The following is a 19,019-nucleotide window of genomic DNA, read 5'->3' on the forward strand; positions in this document are numbered from 1 at the left end:
AAGCACATAGCCAAGACAACACAGGAGTGGCTTCGGGACAAGTTTCTGAATGTCCTTGAGTGGCCCAGCCAGAGCCCAGACTTGAACCCGATCGAACATCTCTAGAGAGACCTGAAAATAACTGTGTAGCAACGCTCCCCACCCAACCTGACAGAGCTTGAGAGGATCTGCAGAGGTGCCAAGGTTGTAGCGTCATACCCAAGAATACTCGAGGCTGTAATTGCTGCAAAAAATGCTTCAACAAAGTACTGAGTAAAGGGTCTGAATACTTATGTAAATGTGAAATTTCAGTTGTTTATTTTTAATACATTTGCTAAAATCTCAAAAAACCTGTTTTGCTTTGTCATTATGGGGTATTGTGTGTAGAATGATGAGGATTATTTATTTTTTAATCCATTTTAGAATAAGGCTGTAACGTAACAAAATGTGGAAAAAGTCAAGGGGTCTGAATACTTTCTGAATGGACTGTATACATCTTTATTGAACACCTTATCCAGTGACGTCACAACCTTTTCCGCTTGTTGCCCTAGCGTCAACATCCCAGCCGGAGACAAAGAAGTAGCTAGCTAGTGAGATTGAGTACGCAGAGGTTATTTTTAATGCGTGCGTTTTGCAAGTGGCTAGTTCTATCTATCTTCACTAAAAGCACTGCAAAGGTTTTACCTGTAAACTTTGGTTTCAAATCGCGATGTTCTGAGATGTCTGTCTACAGGCTACAGAAAAAGGTTGATATTTCAGGCTTGGCCTGCATACCCAAACTCGTGATTTGTTGGGAGAGTTGTCTATCTGAATTCCCCTGAACTATTTATTTCCAAAATGTCCAAGAGAATCCAACATCCTTCCCAGACCTAGTGCTGTTGCTCTAGGTCTGGAATTTCCATGACTACTAGCTATCACTAGCTAACAGGGAAAAATAGAACCTACAACACAAAAATGGCTACTAGCCTCCCATGCATAAGCTACTTTCTGTTCCTAACACTGAATCTGAAACTAAATAATATAAAAATGAAATACCAATGTTTTTATCAAACTAAAACTGAATACAAACTAGTACATCTGGATCAGAGCTTCTGCTAAATGATGTAAATGTAAATCAAGTTGGAAAACTAACTAAAACTAAATAGAATTTTAAAAAAATACGAATAATAATAATAGAAATAAAAACTAATATAAAAACAAAACTATAATGACCTTGGTGTACACTCATTACAGATTGGAACATGTGTTTTAATTTCAACATTTTATTACATCTGCAAAGCAAACTAGCTACTGTATGAACATTGTTGTAAACCTGAAGCTTTGTTGGTGATGCAAAGCAAATTATCACTTTTCCCTACATCTTACAATGTTCTTAAACATTGTTTTTGAACTTGCATTAACTTTACACTGCTACTGACTGCTACTTAGGACTTGATAGAGCAGAAGATATCAATCTACAAGTGACACAGAGAAGTGGGTAATCTGAAGAGTATCCATAGCACAGTAGAAAAGATTAGGGAGGTTTGTATCCAGCCCATTGATTTGTAAAGGTTTGTTGTTATATTCCATACATGAAAGGTTAATCCACTTTGCATCCATGGGGGCATCACCACTGTATGTATATATGTATGTGGCTATGGAAAACATGGTTGTTTTTCTTCTTTCAACTGAAAGAGGATCCAAATCACCAGATCTTTAGCTCAGAAAACCAGCAGTAGTGGAGTCAGCTGGACCATAACGGACTGTCGTCATCCTCGAACCTGTCCTATCTAGTTTGTCCTCTATCCAACCATCTATCCATCTTTCCCTCCATCCATTCATTAATCCACTCCATTCACTTTGGCAAAGCACCTATCATATGAAATACGATTAGCATACAGTCTGATATACACTCTTTGAAAACAGGGTTCCAAATGGGATTTTCGGCTGTCCCCATAGGAGAACCCTTTTTGGTTCCAGGTAGAACTATTTTGGGTTCCATGTAGAACCCTATGTGGAAAGGATTCTACCTGGAACCAAAAAGGATTATTCAAAGGGTTCTCCAATGGGGACCCTTTTAGGTTCTAGATAGCACCTTTTTTTTCTCTGAGTGTCCATTAGTTTGACACTTTTTGTAAGGAAAGCATTACTTTCCTGCTCTTTTTGACTTTTTTTTTGTAAAGGTTACAAACAAATTACATGTATTTGAATGTAGGTCTGTGCAGGGTTTCATTGTTCACCATTTTTCTCATCTGAATTGGTTCTATTAATTCAGCATGATGAATACCCATTCCCCACTGCTCGTGCTGGAGCTGCTGCCATCATCCTCATGCTGCTTGTCAGTCATCCCATAACATTACACCAGTACCATCCTGACCTGAGAAAGATCACCTTCCCTCCAGCCTTACTGCCAGTCACATTCCACGGCTATGGCATGGGACCGCCAATGGCTCAAATGGAGCGAGGTGAATGGACCACCAGGAAACAAACGAAAAGGTCTGAGAGTTCCTCTGGACAGAGAAAAGGAGTCAAAGGCAGACTGACCAGTCAGAATATGCTAGACAGAACAAATACATGATACTGTATAAGAAATAAGTTTCATTAAGTTGACTTTATACCATGTAGCTACTCTGTAACTATTTACTTGAGTGTAATTTTACTTTGCACTGGTACACTAACTATAGACATGCCTGCAGACAATGATTGAATTTAATCTCTCAAATTAATTGCAACTGTGTAGTTACAGGTAGCTACTGTAATTAGATATAGAAATAGAAATCAATCAACATTTTATCCTTGCAACTTCATGTTATGTAATAAGGAATCAAAGGTCATGGGAAATGAGGAACACAATTTCCCCCACAAGAAAATTGTAGATTTACTGTAAATGTTTCATGACCTTTTGGTTAAAGAAATAAGATACTTGTTTTACGATTTCACACCCTCATACGAAGATTAAAATGATGAGCATTTCCCCCCAAATGTAAACCTTTCAGCTAAGTTAATATGAGTCACTGTTCAGTAGGCATCACAGCATGTGTTGACCATGTTGTGTTAGCTGTCCCTAGGAGTATGAGACTGACTGACCGACCGACAGATAGATGAATAGACAGATAGAGAAATTAGATCCTTTGTTGCGACTTCCAGGCTACCTCTCTGTGGTGTAAATGAGCTTCTCTGTCTCTGTCCTCGCAGGCCCGCTTTGTCTAATATGCTCTATTGCCTTACTGTCTTAACCTCATGGCCCTCTCTAGATCTAAACACAACTGCAACTTCTTGACAGATCTTGTTCCAATTCAATTCCATGTTAATGTGGTGTTTGCCTGGTAGACTAGTTAATTGAATGTTTGATTTATGTGTCTGTCTTCTTCCTCGTTATTTGTCCTCCCTCTAACATATTTTCCCGCTGTTTAGTCAACCCCATTTATAATCTTCATTATAAGTTGTTGTTTTTTACACCTCTATCTAGTCCCTCTATTCTTTTATCTCTTATTTACTCATCCCCATTCAGCTATTTGTAGATGCCTCATTACCTATATTCCACCTCTGCATACATTTGTTAAATTAGCATATTTACTCATGTATTTACTTTTAACTGATTATGTTAATTAGCCTGCCTCATCATTTGTGTTTACTTTCTCATGTTTCCCTATTTGTCTGTGTGGTGTGCATTAGGGCACAGTTCTATGTACCACGAGATTATTAGATGATACTGCATGTTTTCTCTTTGCTGTGTAATCATGCCAAATAGACTGTTCAACACAGTCTAATACCTGTGGTTCCACCAGTCATAACTGAAAACAGTCTCAATGACACTGCTGTGTGAATGTTATTGTTGTGGATGGGAACACAGCAAACGTTGAAAACTGTGGACCATCCCAGCACTGTAATGTCCACGTCTTTGTTTGTTATTGATTGACCAAATAGCATGATCAATGAGAAGAAATGTATGTGTATATCTTCTGAAATGTGTCTGCGACTCTCGCTTGACTGTGATCCTGATACGAGTGTTGGCCTGAGGCATGGTAGGTACTGTTATAGTAAGATGAACTATGTGTGAATGAGTCTCTCCTGTCCCTCCAATTCCCTTACTAACTTGTATTGCCTACTATTTTCAGGTATCCAGTTTCGTCTCCCTTCTTCCTGCAGTGTGGACCGAGACAATCCACCTCCAGGTAAAAAAGTCCTCATCTCCTTTACCCACATTGCGAATGGGAGATACCCACACTCTTTGAATTATGTGTGACCCGAGGAACCCTGGAGTTCCTCAGTATGAAAATGTATGCACTCACTAACTGTAAGTCGCTCTGGATAAGAGCGTCTGCTAAATGACTAAAATGTCAAATGCAAATGTAAGTAACCATTGCAGTCAATAGGTTCATATTGACACCTTTGGTTAATTGAGAGTTCTTGGAGGAACATTTAATGATTCAATGTAGCAAAGGGTTCCTGGAGGAATCTTTTTGCTGGCGTGTGTGGAGCACTTTGAATTTATGGTAACACTTTATTTGGATAGTCCATCTGTAGATGCTCCACATACTATCTTCAGACTATCAGTGACATTTACAGTGAGGGAAAAAAGTATTTGATCCCCTGCTGATTTTGTACGTTTGCCCACTGACAAAGACATGATCAGTCTATAATTTTAATGGTAGGTTTATTTGAACAGTCAGAGACAGAATAACAACAAAAAAATCCAGAAAAACACGTCAAAAATGTTATAAATTGATTTGCATTTTAATGAGGGAAATAAGTATTTGACCCCTCTGAAAAACATGACTTAGTACTTGGTGGCAAAATCCTTGTTGGCAATCACAGAGGTCAGACGTTTCTTGTAGTTGGCCACCAGGTTTGCACACATCTCAGGAGGGATTTTGTCCCACTCCTCTTTGCAGGTCTTCTCCAAGTCATTAAGGTTTCGAGACTGACGTTTGGCAACTCGAACCTTCAGCTACCTTCACAGATTTTCTATGGGATTAAGGTCTGGAGACTGGCTAGGCCACTCCAGGACCTTAATGTGCTTCTTCTTGAGCCACTCCTTTGTTGCCTTGGCCGTGTGTTTTGGGTCATTGTCATGCTGGAATATCCATCCACGACCCATTTTCAATGCCCTGGCTGAGGGAAGGAGGTTCTCACCCAAGATTTGACGGTACATGGCCCCGTCCATCGTCCCTTTGATGCGGTGAAGTTGTCCTGTCCCCTTAGCAGAAAAACACCCCCAAAGCATAATGTTTCCACCTCCATGTTTGATGGTGGAGATGGTGTTCTTGGGATCATAGGCAGCATTCCTCCTCCTCCAAACACGGCGAGTTGAGTTGATGACAAAGAGCTCGATTTTGGTCTCATCTGACCACAACACTTTCACCCAGTTCTCCTCTGAATCATTCAGATGTTCATTGGCAAACTTCAGACGGCCCTGTATATGTGCTTTCTTGAGCAGGGGGACCTTGCGGGCGCTGCAGGATTTCAGTCCTTCACGGCGTAGTGTGTTACCAATTGTTTTCTTGGTGACTATGGTCCCAGCTGCCTTGAGATCATTGACAAACTCCTCCCGTGTAGTTTTGGGCTGATTCCTCACCGTTCTCATGATCATTGCAACTCCACGAGGTGAGATCTTTCATGGTGCCCCAGGCCGAGGGAAATTGACAGTTATTTTGTGTTTCTTCCATTTGCGAATAATCGCACCAACTGTTGTCATCTTCTCACCAAGCTGCTTGGCGATGGTCTTGTTGTCACAAGCTGATGTGGATGCGGTGTTGGAGTCAGGCGCAGGACACAGAAGCTTAGTCAAAACGACTTTACTTGTCAACAAAGACAATACAAAATAACGGGCCTCAAACACAGGAGGCGAGCGATTACGCAAACAGTGCATAAAAACACTAACAACTAGAGAACAATAATAATGCACCAACGGACAGGCGGACAACAACACACAACTGCAAACAAAACCAAAGGAAACTTATAGGTGACATAATCAATACATAAGACGAAACAGGTGCACCAACAAGACAAAACCAAACAAACATAGAGAACATCAATCGGTAGTAGCTAGTACTCCGAGGACGACGAACGCCGAAGCCTGCCCGAACAAGGAGGAGGAGCAGTCTCGGCGGAATTCGTGACAGTACCCCCCCCCCCCCCCTTGACGCGCGGCTCCAGCCGTGCGCTGACCCCGGCCTCGGGGACGGCCAGGAGGACGTGGAGCAGGGCGCGTAGGATGACTACGGTGGAACTCAGTCAGGAGGGATGGATCTAAAACGTCCCTCCTAGGCACCCAGCACTGTTCCTCCGGACCGTACCCCTCCCACTCCACGAGATATTGTAGACCCCCCATCCGACGTCTCGAATCCACGATGGACCGGACTGAGTATGCCGGAGCCCCCTCGATGTCCAGTGGGGGCGGGGGAGTCTCTCTTATCTCACTGTCCTGGAGTGGACCAGCTACCATCGGCCTGAGGAGAGACACATGGAACGAGGGGTTAATGTGATAATCATTAGGCAGTTGTAACTTGTAGCATACCTCGTTCAGTCTCCTCAGGACTTTAAATGGCCCCACAAACCGCCGACCCAGCTTCCGGCAGGGCAGGCGAAGGGGCAGGTTTCGAGTCGAGAGCCAGACTCGATCTCCAGGTGCGTATACTGGACCCTCACTGCGGTGGAGATCGGCGCTCGCCTTCTGCCGACGGATGGCCCGCTGCAGATGGACGTGTGCAGCGTTCCACGTCTCCTCCGAGCGCCGAAACCACTCATCCACCGCAGGAGCCTCGATCTGGCTCTGATGCCATGGTGCCAGAACCGGCTGATACCCTAACACACACTGGAAAGGGGTCAGGTTAGTAGAGGAGTGGCGAAGAGAGTTCTGAGCCATCTCTGCCCAGGGGATATACCCCGACCAGTCCTCCTGCCGGCCCTGGCAATATGATCTCAGAAACCTACCCACATCCTGGTTCACTCTCTCCACCTGCCCATTACTCTCAGGGTGGAACCCCGAGGTAAAGCTAACCGAGACCCCCAAACGTTCCATGAACGCCCTCCAGACTCTAGAGGTGAATTGGGGACCCCGATCAGACACTATATCCTCGGGAACCCCGTAGTGCCGGAAGACGTGGGTAAACAAAGCCTCAGCAGTCTGTAGGGCAGTAGGGAGACCCGGCATTGGGATGAGACGACAGGCCTTAGAGAACCGATCCACAACGACCAGAATAGTGGTATTCCCCTGAGAGGGGGGAAGGTCCGTTACAAAGTCCACCGAGAGGTGAGACCACGGCCGTTGTGGAACGGGCAGGGGTTGTAACTTCCCCCTGGGCAGGTGTCTAGGCGCCTTACACTGTGCGCACACTGAGCAGGAGGAGACATAAACCCTCACGTCCCTAGCCAATGTTGGCCACCAGTACTTAACACTAAGGCAGTGCACTGTCCGGCCAATACCTGGATGTCCAGAGGAGGGTGACGTATGAGCCCAATAAATTAGATGATCGCGGACCTCGAGCGGCACGTACGTCCGACCCACTGGACACTCTGGGGGAGTAGGGTCGGTGCGTAACGCCCGCTCAATTTCCGCATCGACCTCCCATACCACAGGTGCCACCAGACATGACTCCGGCAGTATGGGAGTGGGCTCAATGGACCTCTCCTCTGTGTCATACCGCCGGCACAGGGCGTCTGCCTTACCGTTCTGGGACCCTGGGATGTAAGTGATCTTAAAAACGAACCGGGTCAGAAACATGTTCCACCTAGCCTGACGAGGGTTCAATCTCCTAGCTGCCCGGATGTACTCCAGGTTACGATGGTCAGTCAGAATGAGAAAAGGGTGTTGAGCACCTCAAGCCAATGCCTCCACACCTTTAGGGCTTGAACCACGGCTAACAGCTCCCTGTCCCCTACGTCATAATTACGTTCCGCCGGGCTGAGCTTCTTAGAATAAAAAGCGCAGGGACGGAGCTTAGGAGGCGTGCCGGAGTGTTGCGACAGTACTCCCCCAATACCGGCCTCTGACGCGTCCACCTCTACCTGGAACGCTAAAGCGGGGTCCGGGTGCGCCAGCACCGGAGCCGAAGTGAACAGGTCCTTCAGTTTACCAAACGCCCTGTCCGCTTCAGCCGACCACTGCAAACGCACCGGGCCCCCCTTCAGCAGGGAAGTAATGGGAGCTGCTATCTGTCCAAAACCCCGGATAAACCTCCGGTAGTAATTGGCAAAACCCAAAAACTGCTGCACCTCTTTAACAGTGGTTGGGGTTTGCCAGTTACGCACGGCTGACACACGGTCAACCTCCATCTTCACCCCTGACGCGGACAACCGATGACCCAAGAAGGAGATGGACTCCTGGAAAAACAGACATTTCTCTGCCTTGACATACAAGTCATGCTCCAACAGCCTACCCAACACTCGGCGCACCAGGGCTACATGCTCGGCTCGTGTAGAAGAGTACCCTAGGATGTCGTCAATGTACACTACCACACCCTGCCCATGCAGGTCCCGGAAGATCTCGTCCACAAATGATTGGAAGACTGAAGGAGCATTCATTAACCCGTATGGCATGACGAGATACTCATAATGACCTGAGGTGGTACTAAATGCCGTCTTCCATTCATCTCCCTCCCTAATGCGCACCAAGTTATAGGCGCTCCTGAGATCCAGTTTTGTGAAGAAACGCGCTCCGCGTAATGATTCAGTCATACTCGCAATCAGAGGAAGAGGGTAACTGTATTTAACAGTGATCTGATTGAGACTACGGTAATCAATACACGGGCGCAACCCTCCATCCTTCTTCTTCACAAAAAAGAAACTTGAGGACGCAGGGGAAGTGGAGGACCGTATGTATCCTTGTCTCAGGGACTCAGCTATGTATGTTTCCATAGCTGCCGTCTCCTCTTGAGACAGAGGATACACATGGCTCCGCGGGAGTGCCGCACCTGTCTGGAGGTTTATCGCACAATCTCCCTGTCTATGAGGTGGCAATCGTGTCGCCCCCGTCTTGTTGAACACGAGTGCCAAATCCTCATACTCAGGGGGAATGTGCATTGCGGGCACTTGGTTCGGACTCTCCACCGTGGTCGCCCCAACGGAAACACCTAAACATCGCCCAACACACTGGTCAGACCATTCCTTGAGAGCCCTCTGTTGCCACGAAATGGTGGGGTCATGGGTGATTAACCAAGGAAGCCCCAGCACCACGGGATACGCAGGAGAGTCAATCAGGTACAACTGAATGATCTCCTCATGACCCCCCTGCGTCTTCATCTTTAGTGGCGCTGTGACCTCCCTAATCAACCCAGATCCCAACGGGCGACTATCTAGGGCATGGACAGGGAAGGGTGCATCAACGGGCAGGAGGGGAATCCCTAACTTAGTACAACATTTCCGATCAATAAAATTCCCAGCTGCGCCTGAATCGACTAGCGCCTTATGCTGGGAATGAGATGCAACCTGAGGAAATACCACAGGTATACACAAGTGAACAACAGAGAGCTCTGGGTGAGTGGGGCGCCTACTCACCTGAAATGACTCCCCAGTGCGCGACCTGTTGCCCCGATTCCCTGGAGACACTCCCCAGCACCTAGCCGCAGTGTGTCCTCCACGGCCACAGTTGGTGCAGGGGACGGCCCCCCTCGGGTTCTCTCTCCTCCTCTCTCTAGCGCCAGCACCCCTGAGCTCCATAGGGCTCCGCTCGGAGGTGCTGGGGGATGGAATGGACGGCCCCAACTCGGGACGTCCGCGGGTGGCATCCAGACGGATGGACATGTCCACCATCTGGTCGAAGGACAGATTGGTGTCCCTGCAGGCCAGCTCTCGACGAACGTCCTCACGCAGGTTACACCGATAGTGGTCGATGAGGTTCCTCTCATTCCACCCCGCATCCGCCGCTAGAGTCCGGAAATCCAAGGCGAACTCCTGTGCGCTCCTCTTCCCCTGTCGGAGGTGGAACAGACGCTCCACCGCCGCTTTACCCTCAGGAGGGTGATCGAAAACAGCCCTGAAGCGGCGGGAGAACTCCGCGTAGCTGATGGTGGCGGCGTCTATTCCCCTCCATTCGGCGTTGGCCCACTCCAACGCCTTGCCGGAGAGACAGGAGATGAGGGCGGAAACGCTCTCGTATCCCGAGGGCGCCGGGTGTATGGTGGCCAGGTAGGGTTCCACCTGAAGGAGGAATCCCTGACACCCGGCTGCGGTGCCATCATACGCCCTCGGGAGCGAGAGCCGAATCCCACTGGATTCCGGAGCTGGTATGGTGGGGCTGGCCGATGGTGGTGGTAATGTAGGAGGAGGTGTGGGCACGCCTCCCCTTTCCCATCGGCGCAGGGTGTTCATCACCTCCTGCATGGCGGAGCCGAGTTGCTGGATCCTGGCGTCCTGGCAGCTGACCCGATCCTCCAGCGACTCGGTCGCCGCCGCTGCTCCTGCTGACTCCATAGTAAGGTGTGTTGTTCTGTCACAAGCTGATGTGGATGCGGTGTTGGAGTCAGGCGCAGGACACAGAAGCTTAGTCAAAACGACTTTACTTGTCAACAAAGACAATACAAAATAACGGGCCTCAAACACAGGAGGCGAGCGATTACGCAAACAGTGCGTAAAAACACTAACAACTAGAGAACAATAATAATGCACCAACGGACAGGCGGACAACAACACACAACTGCAAACAAAACCAAAGGAAACTTATAGGTGACATAATCAATACATAAGACGAAACAGGTGCACCAACAAGACAAAACCAAACAAACATAGAGAACATCAAGCGGTAGTAGCTAGTACTCCAGGGACGATGAACGCCGAAGCCTGCCCGAACAAGGAGGAGGAGCAGTCTCGGCGGAATTCGTGACACTTGTAGCCCATTCCAGCCTTGTGTAGGTCTACAATCTTGTCCCTGACATCCTTGGAGAGTTCTTTGGTCATGGCCATGGTGGAGAGTTTGGAATCTGATTGATTGATTGCTTCTGTGGACAGGTGTCTTTTATACAGGTAACAAACTGAGATTAGGAGCACTCCCTTTAAGAGTGTGCTCCTAATCTCAGCTCGTTACCTTTATAAAAGACACCTGGGAGCCAGAAATCTTTCTGATTGAGATGGGGTCAAATACTTATTTTCCTCATTAAAATGCAAATCAATTCATAACATTTTTGACATGCGTTTTTCTGGATTTTTTTGTTGTTATTCTGTCTCTCACTGTTCAAATAAACCTATCATTAAAATTATAGACTGATCATTTCTTTGTCAGTGGGCAAATGTACAAAATCAGCAGGGGATCAAATACTTTTTTCCCTCACCGTATCTATCTACTAACTCTAGCTCTAATCCTAATTGTAAACCTTATCCTAGCACTAAACTTAACCCTAACCCTTATTTAAACCTAACCCTAACGGTAACCTTTGTAATCAGTTGTTTATCAACAGATAGTTTGTTGATAGTATGACCATCTGTAGAGCATCTACAGATGTAAAATCCGGACTATCCAAATAAAGTATGTGGTTTTTGGCGATGGCTTTATGGGATAGCTAGCAACTTGAAAACATTGACCCATTCCTATATGTGTACTATTTTAATAGCAATGTTAAATAATCAAGCCAATTGTATCATATGAATGTAGCCTCCTGTTTCAATTCTGAAAAGTTTATTGTGATGGTAATGACGTTTGTTTATGATGATAATTATTAAAGGTCCAATTGAGCCGTTTTTATCTCAATATCAAATCATTTCTGGGTAACAATTAAGTACCTTACTGTGATTGTTTCAAATTAAAATGGTCAAAAAAATAAACAAAAATAGATTCTTAGCGAAGAGCAATTTCTCAAGCAAGAATTTTGCTAGGACTGTCTGGGAGTGGTCTGAGTGGGGAGGGTAAAACTGAAAACTAGCTGTTTTTGGCAGAGAGGTTTGGAACTCTCTTTCTTATTGGTCTATTAACTAATTTACCGCCTGGTGATGTCACCAGGCAGGCCAAAACTCCATCCCACCAAAACAGGCAGAAATTTCAGAAATGATCAGGAAGGTGTTCTTAATGTTTTGTACACTCAAGGGATATTGACATTTGCAGTGTACAAACTTAACATGATGAACAGGAATTACATTTATTCTCACAGGTGGCCAAAAAAATCTTCACGTCACGCCTCCAATAAGCCACCCCTCCAATCTTCTGAGAGGTCCTTCCCATCACAAAAATGGTTCCAGTTTGAACCTTTACACAGGGGTTCCTCAAATAACATTTTCAGAGGTGTTCCTCAAGGAACCTTTTTGACCTGAAAAGGTTCCCCAACAGTGGCAGTCTTTTGAACCCCAAAAGGCTCCTTTTACTTCTTAGAGTGCAGTGTGAGGAGAGGCCAATGACAGACACATCATCTCCTTTCAAGGAGCTCTCTAGCCCAGACTCTTTCTACAGCCTTTCCCACCGGCTGTTGGCTTTAACACACCTCCCGAATACAGAGAGAGACTCACACGGCTCTTGCTTGTCAAGTTGCAGTGCAAGGTCGCCAGGCACACAGGGTTTGTCTGTCTGCGTTCTGTAGGGAGGCAAGGAGGCGATATGGCGTCTCTTGCTGTGTACAGTTGTTGTGCTTTTTCAAAGAGGCTGTTGCCCACAGAGTATTCAAATCCACTCAGTTTGAATAGGAGGCTGTTTATTAAAAAGTCAGAGTTTCACACTTCCTGCCTGTCTTTGAAGCAGCACACGATTAAAACTCAGGGATATAAATGTAAAAATAAATGCTGTCTATGACTGCGTCACCCATCCTACTCAATTTGGTATCCACCGACAAAGTCTTGCGGAAAAACTACAACCCTTTCCAGATGGAATGAATCCATCTAAAGTGAGAGTAGATGCAGAGTTTTATCACATCTAATGACTAATTAGATCAATCACAAGATGTGCTTGTTAAAATTGTGAATGGATTAAGCAAGTTATCCCTGATTTTATACAAGTAGTATAATTATGTCAAAGATGTGTCAACCAGCTGCCGGCAATGTGCATGCGTGTGTGTGCATGTGTGCGACCTTGAAAGGACTAGGGAGGTTTTTCAATAGTCCATTTTTAAAAATGAATGAATGGGTGAATGTTTCAGTAGGTGGATGAACACATTAACAAATTAATGCCTGAATAAATGTACCTGAGGACTATTGAGTTTGCCAGTTACACAACCTATTTGTGATGAAGTCTATTTTTGACACTGCAATGAATCACAGCCTTTCTTTCTACCTCAGTGACTCATCCAACAGTTTCATAAAATAGTGGTTTAGAAATTCTGCATGTCAATGTCACCATCCACAGGTCCATCAGCATGTTGCAGTCTCTCTGTAACTGGTGTGTTTAATGATGAATACAGTATCTGGGACTCCAGTACAAGAACTGCCATGAGCTGTTCCTTTTATCCTGTTAACTGTCATTATTTGTTGTACTGTATTCTGGATGGGGATAATTCCACACAAAATGTAACTGGTGTGTGGTAGCCTTCCTTTGATGCTAGATAATGTATCAGTAAAAGGATGATGCATCATATCTACTTGTTAATGAGTGTGTGAAAAAAAAGTTATATAATTAAAGGTCCATTGCAGCCATTTTTATCTCAATATCAAGTCATTTTTGGGTAACAATTAAGTACCTTACTGTGATTGTTTTCATTTAAAATGGTCAAAAAGAAACAAAAATAGCTTCTTAGTAAAGAACAATTTCTTAAGCAAGAATTTAACTAGGACTGTCTGGGAGTGGTTTGAGTGGGGATTTGCTGTTATTGACAGATAGGTTTGGAACTCTCTTTCTTATTGGTCTATTAACTAATTTACCACATGGTGATGTCACCATGGAAGGCCAAAACTCCCTCCCACCAAAACAGGCAGAAATGTCAGGCGGGCTGTCCTTACACTAAAAGGGTATTATCATAATATTCACAATTTCATAGTATTGTTCCAACCTCATCGTGTGGAAATATATATAAAACACAGGAAAATATATATTTTGTACTACATTGGGTCTTTAATATGTTTCCTCACTGCCTACAGGACTAAATTGGCCTGGTTATAATTCATTAGCAATCTGGTAGAAACATATTCTCACCTTTGTCTAACATAGCCTGTTAGATATAACTATATATTTTAAAATAATTATATGAGGCTATCAGAATTAAAAGTTCATATCAAGCAACTGCATTTAATATTATAATATATATACATTGATACAATGGTACCTGTCTTGAGCCCAGCCTGTGAAGTAGGCATACTGTATCTCCTTGCTGCTAGCCCTTTTCTGCTATGAGGTCCATCTGGATTAAGATCACATTCTCATTTGCACTTGAAAGAAGGGTTGCTACCCATAATCCTCCACTGCACAGAAGGAGCTATAGCTTATTAACCAGAAAGAAGCATATGTGTTGAGTGTTCATCTCTGTGGCAGTAAAAAAAAATCCTCTCAAAGAGTTTCCCCTTTCTTCTGTTCTGTCCCCAGTGTCTTCTGATGCATTTAACATAATCCCCTCATCACTCCGCCGTTCGCTTTCATCACTCATTGTGGTAGCGTATATACTCAGGTGCAATGGGTCGCCTTGCTGTGAGAACTCTCGCCCCATCTTTCATTATTATATTAGCATTCTCCATTCTCTCCCCTTCAGAACCTCTGCTTTACAATAACTCCTCTTCCTCTCTCTCCTCTCCCTGCTTGCTCTCCAGAGGTGACGCACACGCCTAGCTATAAGGCAAAGACGCCCCCACCGGTGCCACCTCGTGCCACCTCCAAGCCCCTCATCTCGGTGACGGCCCAGAGCAGCACAGAGTCCACCCAGGACGCCTACCACGAGGGGATGCACCAGCGGGGGAGTGTACTGTGGGCGCCAGACGGTCTGGGCGGCTCGGGTCGAACCCTCTACAACTCCACCGACAGCCTGGACAGCTCCAAGGCGGTGACGCTGGCCATGGAGACGGCGGCAGGCAAGCGGCACATCTCCACGGGCAGCCACAGCTCGGTGCAGACGTGTGACAAGGCGGTGCTCGTGTCCAAGGCTGAGGAATACCTCAAAACACCACGCTCTTCCATAGGGATTCAGGTAAGACAAGCTCATACACACACACATATGCTTAGATACACACGTGTTGATGGTCTAGTCCCTCTATGGCCGACCCAGGACGTGAATCCTTTCTCACAACAGCACTTTGTGCCTGCAATGAAGCGCACTAACACTAGCCACTGTCTCCACTCCCCATGACAGCTGATGTTAGACCAAGACACACACAAACATACGCGCACACACACACATTCATTAAACACCGTTCACACTGAGAAGTAGCCATCTCACACTGACCCAATGTGACCCTGACCAATAAGGATTAATGACCACACAGCTCTACAGCCACTGGCCAGCCCAGAGAGCTCAGGCAGCACTCAGCTCAATATAACACACACACACACACACCACCTCATGATGACTAATAGAGTAGAATAACATTAGAGGAAACTGTTGATGATGATTATTTATCGGTGTAATTCAATTTGATCACATTATCTATTTTACACTGGCAACAAATCAAACTAATGAAAGAAATATAATTACATTTACTAATGACTCAAAGTATTTTCTGGATGCCTGCTGAGGTGACTTGTGAACATGTTTTACACATTTTCATGGCCTCTGAATTTACGAGAAACCCATCATATAGCATTAATGTAACCGTTTAGACCGTTAATTTCACTTTCATGCCAAGATTCTGTCTCTTTTGCAATGCAGTTTCTCAAGGGACAGATAGAAACCAATCCATCCTCACCATCATCTTCATCAACCTCATCATCAATATCATCAGAATACTATCATCAACGTTTCCATCATAACCTCCAGTGCCAGCACCATATTAATATCTGTCATCACATCTGGTATGATTAGTTATTTACTATGAAGTACTCATTTTATTCCATACTCAACTTTTTCAATGTCATTATTTTTTAGCACTGGGACTGTAATGTTGAGATGACAATGTGTGTGTGTGTGTGTGTGTGTGTGTGTGTCTGTGTGCGTGTGTGTGTGTGTGTCTGTGTGTGTGTGTGTGTGTAAAGTGAGCCATGCATTGGGGATATAGAGAGGGACCGGCCCATAAAAGCCTTCCCTTTCAGGGAGACAATCATTTGCTCAGGATATAGGGGTCTCTGGACAAACCCCGGCCCTCCTCCTTCACTTAATGCAGATCCTCTCTCTCTTTATCCCCCCCTCTCCTCCCCCGTGTTTGTCTCTCTCCGTCTCTCGGCATACATAGTATAGATCACTACAGTTTACTACCCTCTTTATTATCTATGTCACTAAGCACCCTCATTGATGTTCAGTTGGTGTGGTATTAAAGTAGTTCACCCATGATACTGTAATAACGAGGTTACTGACAATGACGTGTTATTGTTTATGTTCACGTTTGTGCTTCCCAGGTGGAGACGGCAACAGACTCCGAGTCAGAGAGCAAAGGGCTTCCTCAGTACCATTCTGTGGGCACCCAGGTGGAGGATGACAAACGGTACGCACACAGGAAATGGAAACAGACAATACAACCATTGCAGTTTGGCCTCTGACCTTTTACAGCAGCAGTTGATAATCTCTCTCTGGGTCCTGATTGCACTAAATCAATATTTATCGATGTTGTGAAACTTATATTGCACATGTACTTGTGAATGATTTATTTTCTGTATATACTGTTGGGTTTGGCTATCTATCAATATATTTATGTTTTCTCTCTCTTTGGATCCATATATTGTAATTCTAATCTATTTATTCTCCTCTGTATATATATATATTTGTTTGTGTGTGTCTGCATGTGTCTATACTCCCTCAGGCATGGCAGGTTCAAGCGATCCAACAGTGTGACGACAGCCGTACAAGCTGACATGGAACTAGAGGGCTTCCCCACCATGGAGGACAAGGGCCTGCAGTTCGGAGGGGGTTTGGCCTTCCACGGGGGCCACTCGGAGCCTAGCACGCCCACCCAGTACGGGGCTGTCCGCACCGTCCGCACCCAGGGCCTCTTCAGTTACCGGGAGGACTACCAGCGCTCCTCCAGCGGACCGCCCAGCCCGCAGCCTGAGTCGTGGCTGACGGAGCCCTCTCTGGAGGGGGTAGAGACGGGCCGCGTGTCCCCCCTCCGCAGGGACGGCAGCTGGTTCATGCAGCTCCTCCATAATGAAACTAAGAGGATGGAGGGATGGTGTAAAGACATGGAGAGGGAGGCGGAGGAGCATGACCTGTCGGAGGAGAGTGAGTTTCTGACGCTGAAGCATAGAGGCATGTACTGCCTCTATAGTCCCTAAGGCAGGGGCTGTTCATATTCTAATGCATTAATTTCTACATGCATTCACTGATAACCCTTTAGAATTGAATGGGCAAAGTCATGTTTGTAGATGGAGATGTAATACAACCAACAAGCGTTGTTATGAACACATTTATTTAGCTAATGAATACCAGTCCAGCATTTTGATTCTTGATGCAGTGGACAGATTTGAGTGAGATAACACTGCTGCATGGCCAAAGGGCTCTATTGTCATGTCATCCAACAAATGTAAATGCCTGGAGTTTGCTGAAAGGCATGTGATTGTATCCGGTGCTGTGGTCAGATGACAGATGACATGACAAAATAGCTATTTTGGCCACGTACACCAGTGATAAGGATGCATAAGCAGGAGAGAACAACCATACATACTGTACAATATGGTGGTGGATCTTTGATGTTATGGAGCTACTTTGCTTCCACTGGTTCTGGGGCCCTTGTTAAGGTCAACGGCATCATGAACTTTACCCAGTACCAGCACATTTTTGCAAAAAATCTGGTTGCCTCTACCAGGAGGCTGAAGCTTGGTCGCACGTGAATCTACCAGCAAGACAATAACCCCAAGCACACATCAAAATGGCCATCTCAGTCTCTGGACTTGAACCCCATTTAAAACCTGTGGTTTGAATTGAAGAGGGCAGTCCATAAGCGCAGACAAAAGATATAAAGGATCTGGAAAGATTCTGTATGGAGGAATGGTCCAAGATCCCTCCCAATGTGTTCTCCAATCTCATAAAACATTTTAGAAAAAGGCTCAGTGCTGTTATCCTTGCAAGGTGAGGTATTGAAAGCTATTGAAAACAGGGGTGCCAATAATTTTGACCCATATCTTTTTCAGAAGAAAAAAAAATACAAAATCTCTTTCTCTATAAGAAATATATAATTTTCAAATGTTTTGGAGCATACGATATAGCTCAGTATTTGTATTATTTATTTTATAGTATTTTTTGCTCATCTTTTGGACCTGACAGTATATTTACAGAATTAAGAGTCTAATATCACTCCATACGCGTATGTCTCTCTCTCTCTCTCTCTCTCTCTCTCTCTCTCTCTCTCTCTCTCTCTCTCTCTCTCTCTCTCTCTCTCTCTCTCTCTCTCTCTCTCTCTCTCTCTCTCTCTCTCTCTCTCTCTCTCTCTCTCTCTCTCTCTATCTATCTCTCTCTGTGTCCTCCAGTCCTAGGGAAAATCCGAAGTGCGGTGGGCAGCGCACAGCTCCTCATGTCTCAAAAATTCCAGCAGTTCTACTGGCTGTGTCAGCAGAACCTGGTAAGTGCCCTATAATATTATAATACACCATGACGGGTGTACCATGACGGGTGTACCATGACGGGTGTACCATGACGGGTGTGTGTGTGTGTGTGTGTGTGAACAAACACTACCGGTCAAAAGTTTTAGAACACCTACTCATTCAAGGGTTTTTCTTTATTTTTACTATTTTCTACATAGCAGAATAATAGTGAAGACATCAAAACTATGAAATAACACATATGAAATCATGTAGTAACCAAAAAAGTGTTAAACGAATCAAAATGTATTTTATATTTGAGATTCTTCAAATAGCCACCCTTTGCATTGATGACAGCTTTGCACACTCTTGGCATTCTCTCAACCAGCTTCACCTGGAATGCTTTTCCAACAGTCTTGAAGGAGTTCCCACATATGCTGAGCACTTGTTGGCTGCTTTTCCTTCACTCTGCGGTCCGACTCATCCCAAACCATCTCAATTTGGTTGACGCCGGGGGATTGTGGAGGCCAGGTCATCTGATGCAGCACTCCATCACTCT

At 45.3% G+C, this 19,019-nt stretch overlaps 1 protein-coding gene across 1 annotated transcript in view; it reads left to right on the forward strand.

Moving 5' to 3' along the window:
* Window positions 1-19,019, forward strand: part of LOC311108267 (disks large-associated protein 2-like) — a gene marked incomplete at its 3' end in the record, with an annotated part of 92,927 nt that overhangs the window by 70,697 nt on the left and 3,211 nt on the right. Inside the window, exons 6-10 of the mRNA XM_084150890.1 lie at window positions 4,077-4,133; window positions 14,611-14,984; window positions 16,346-16,431; window positions 16,747-17,165; window positions 18,410-18,501. Of these exons, the coding sequence (XP_084007016.1) occupies window positions 4,077-4,133; window positions 14,611-14,984; window positions 16,346-16,431; window positions 16,747-17,165; window positions 18,410-18,501 (1,028 nt within the window). The remainder of the gene's footprint in view (window positions 1-4,076; window positions 4,134-14,610; window positions 14,985-16,345; window positions 16,432-16,746; window positions 17,166-18,409; window positions 18,502-19,019) is intronic.

Source organism: Coregonus lavaretus (assembly GCF_964263955.1).
Source record: "Coregonus lavaretus genome assembly, chromosome: 33".
In the NCBI taxonomy this organism is placed as follows: Eukaryota; Metazoa; Chordata; class Actinopteri; order Salmoniformes; family Salmonidae; genus Coregonus; species Coregonus lavaretus.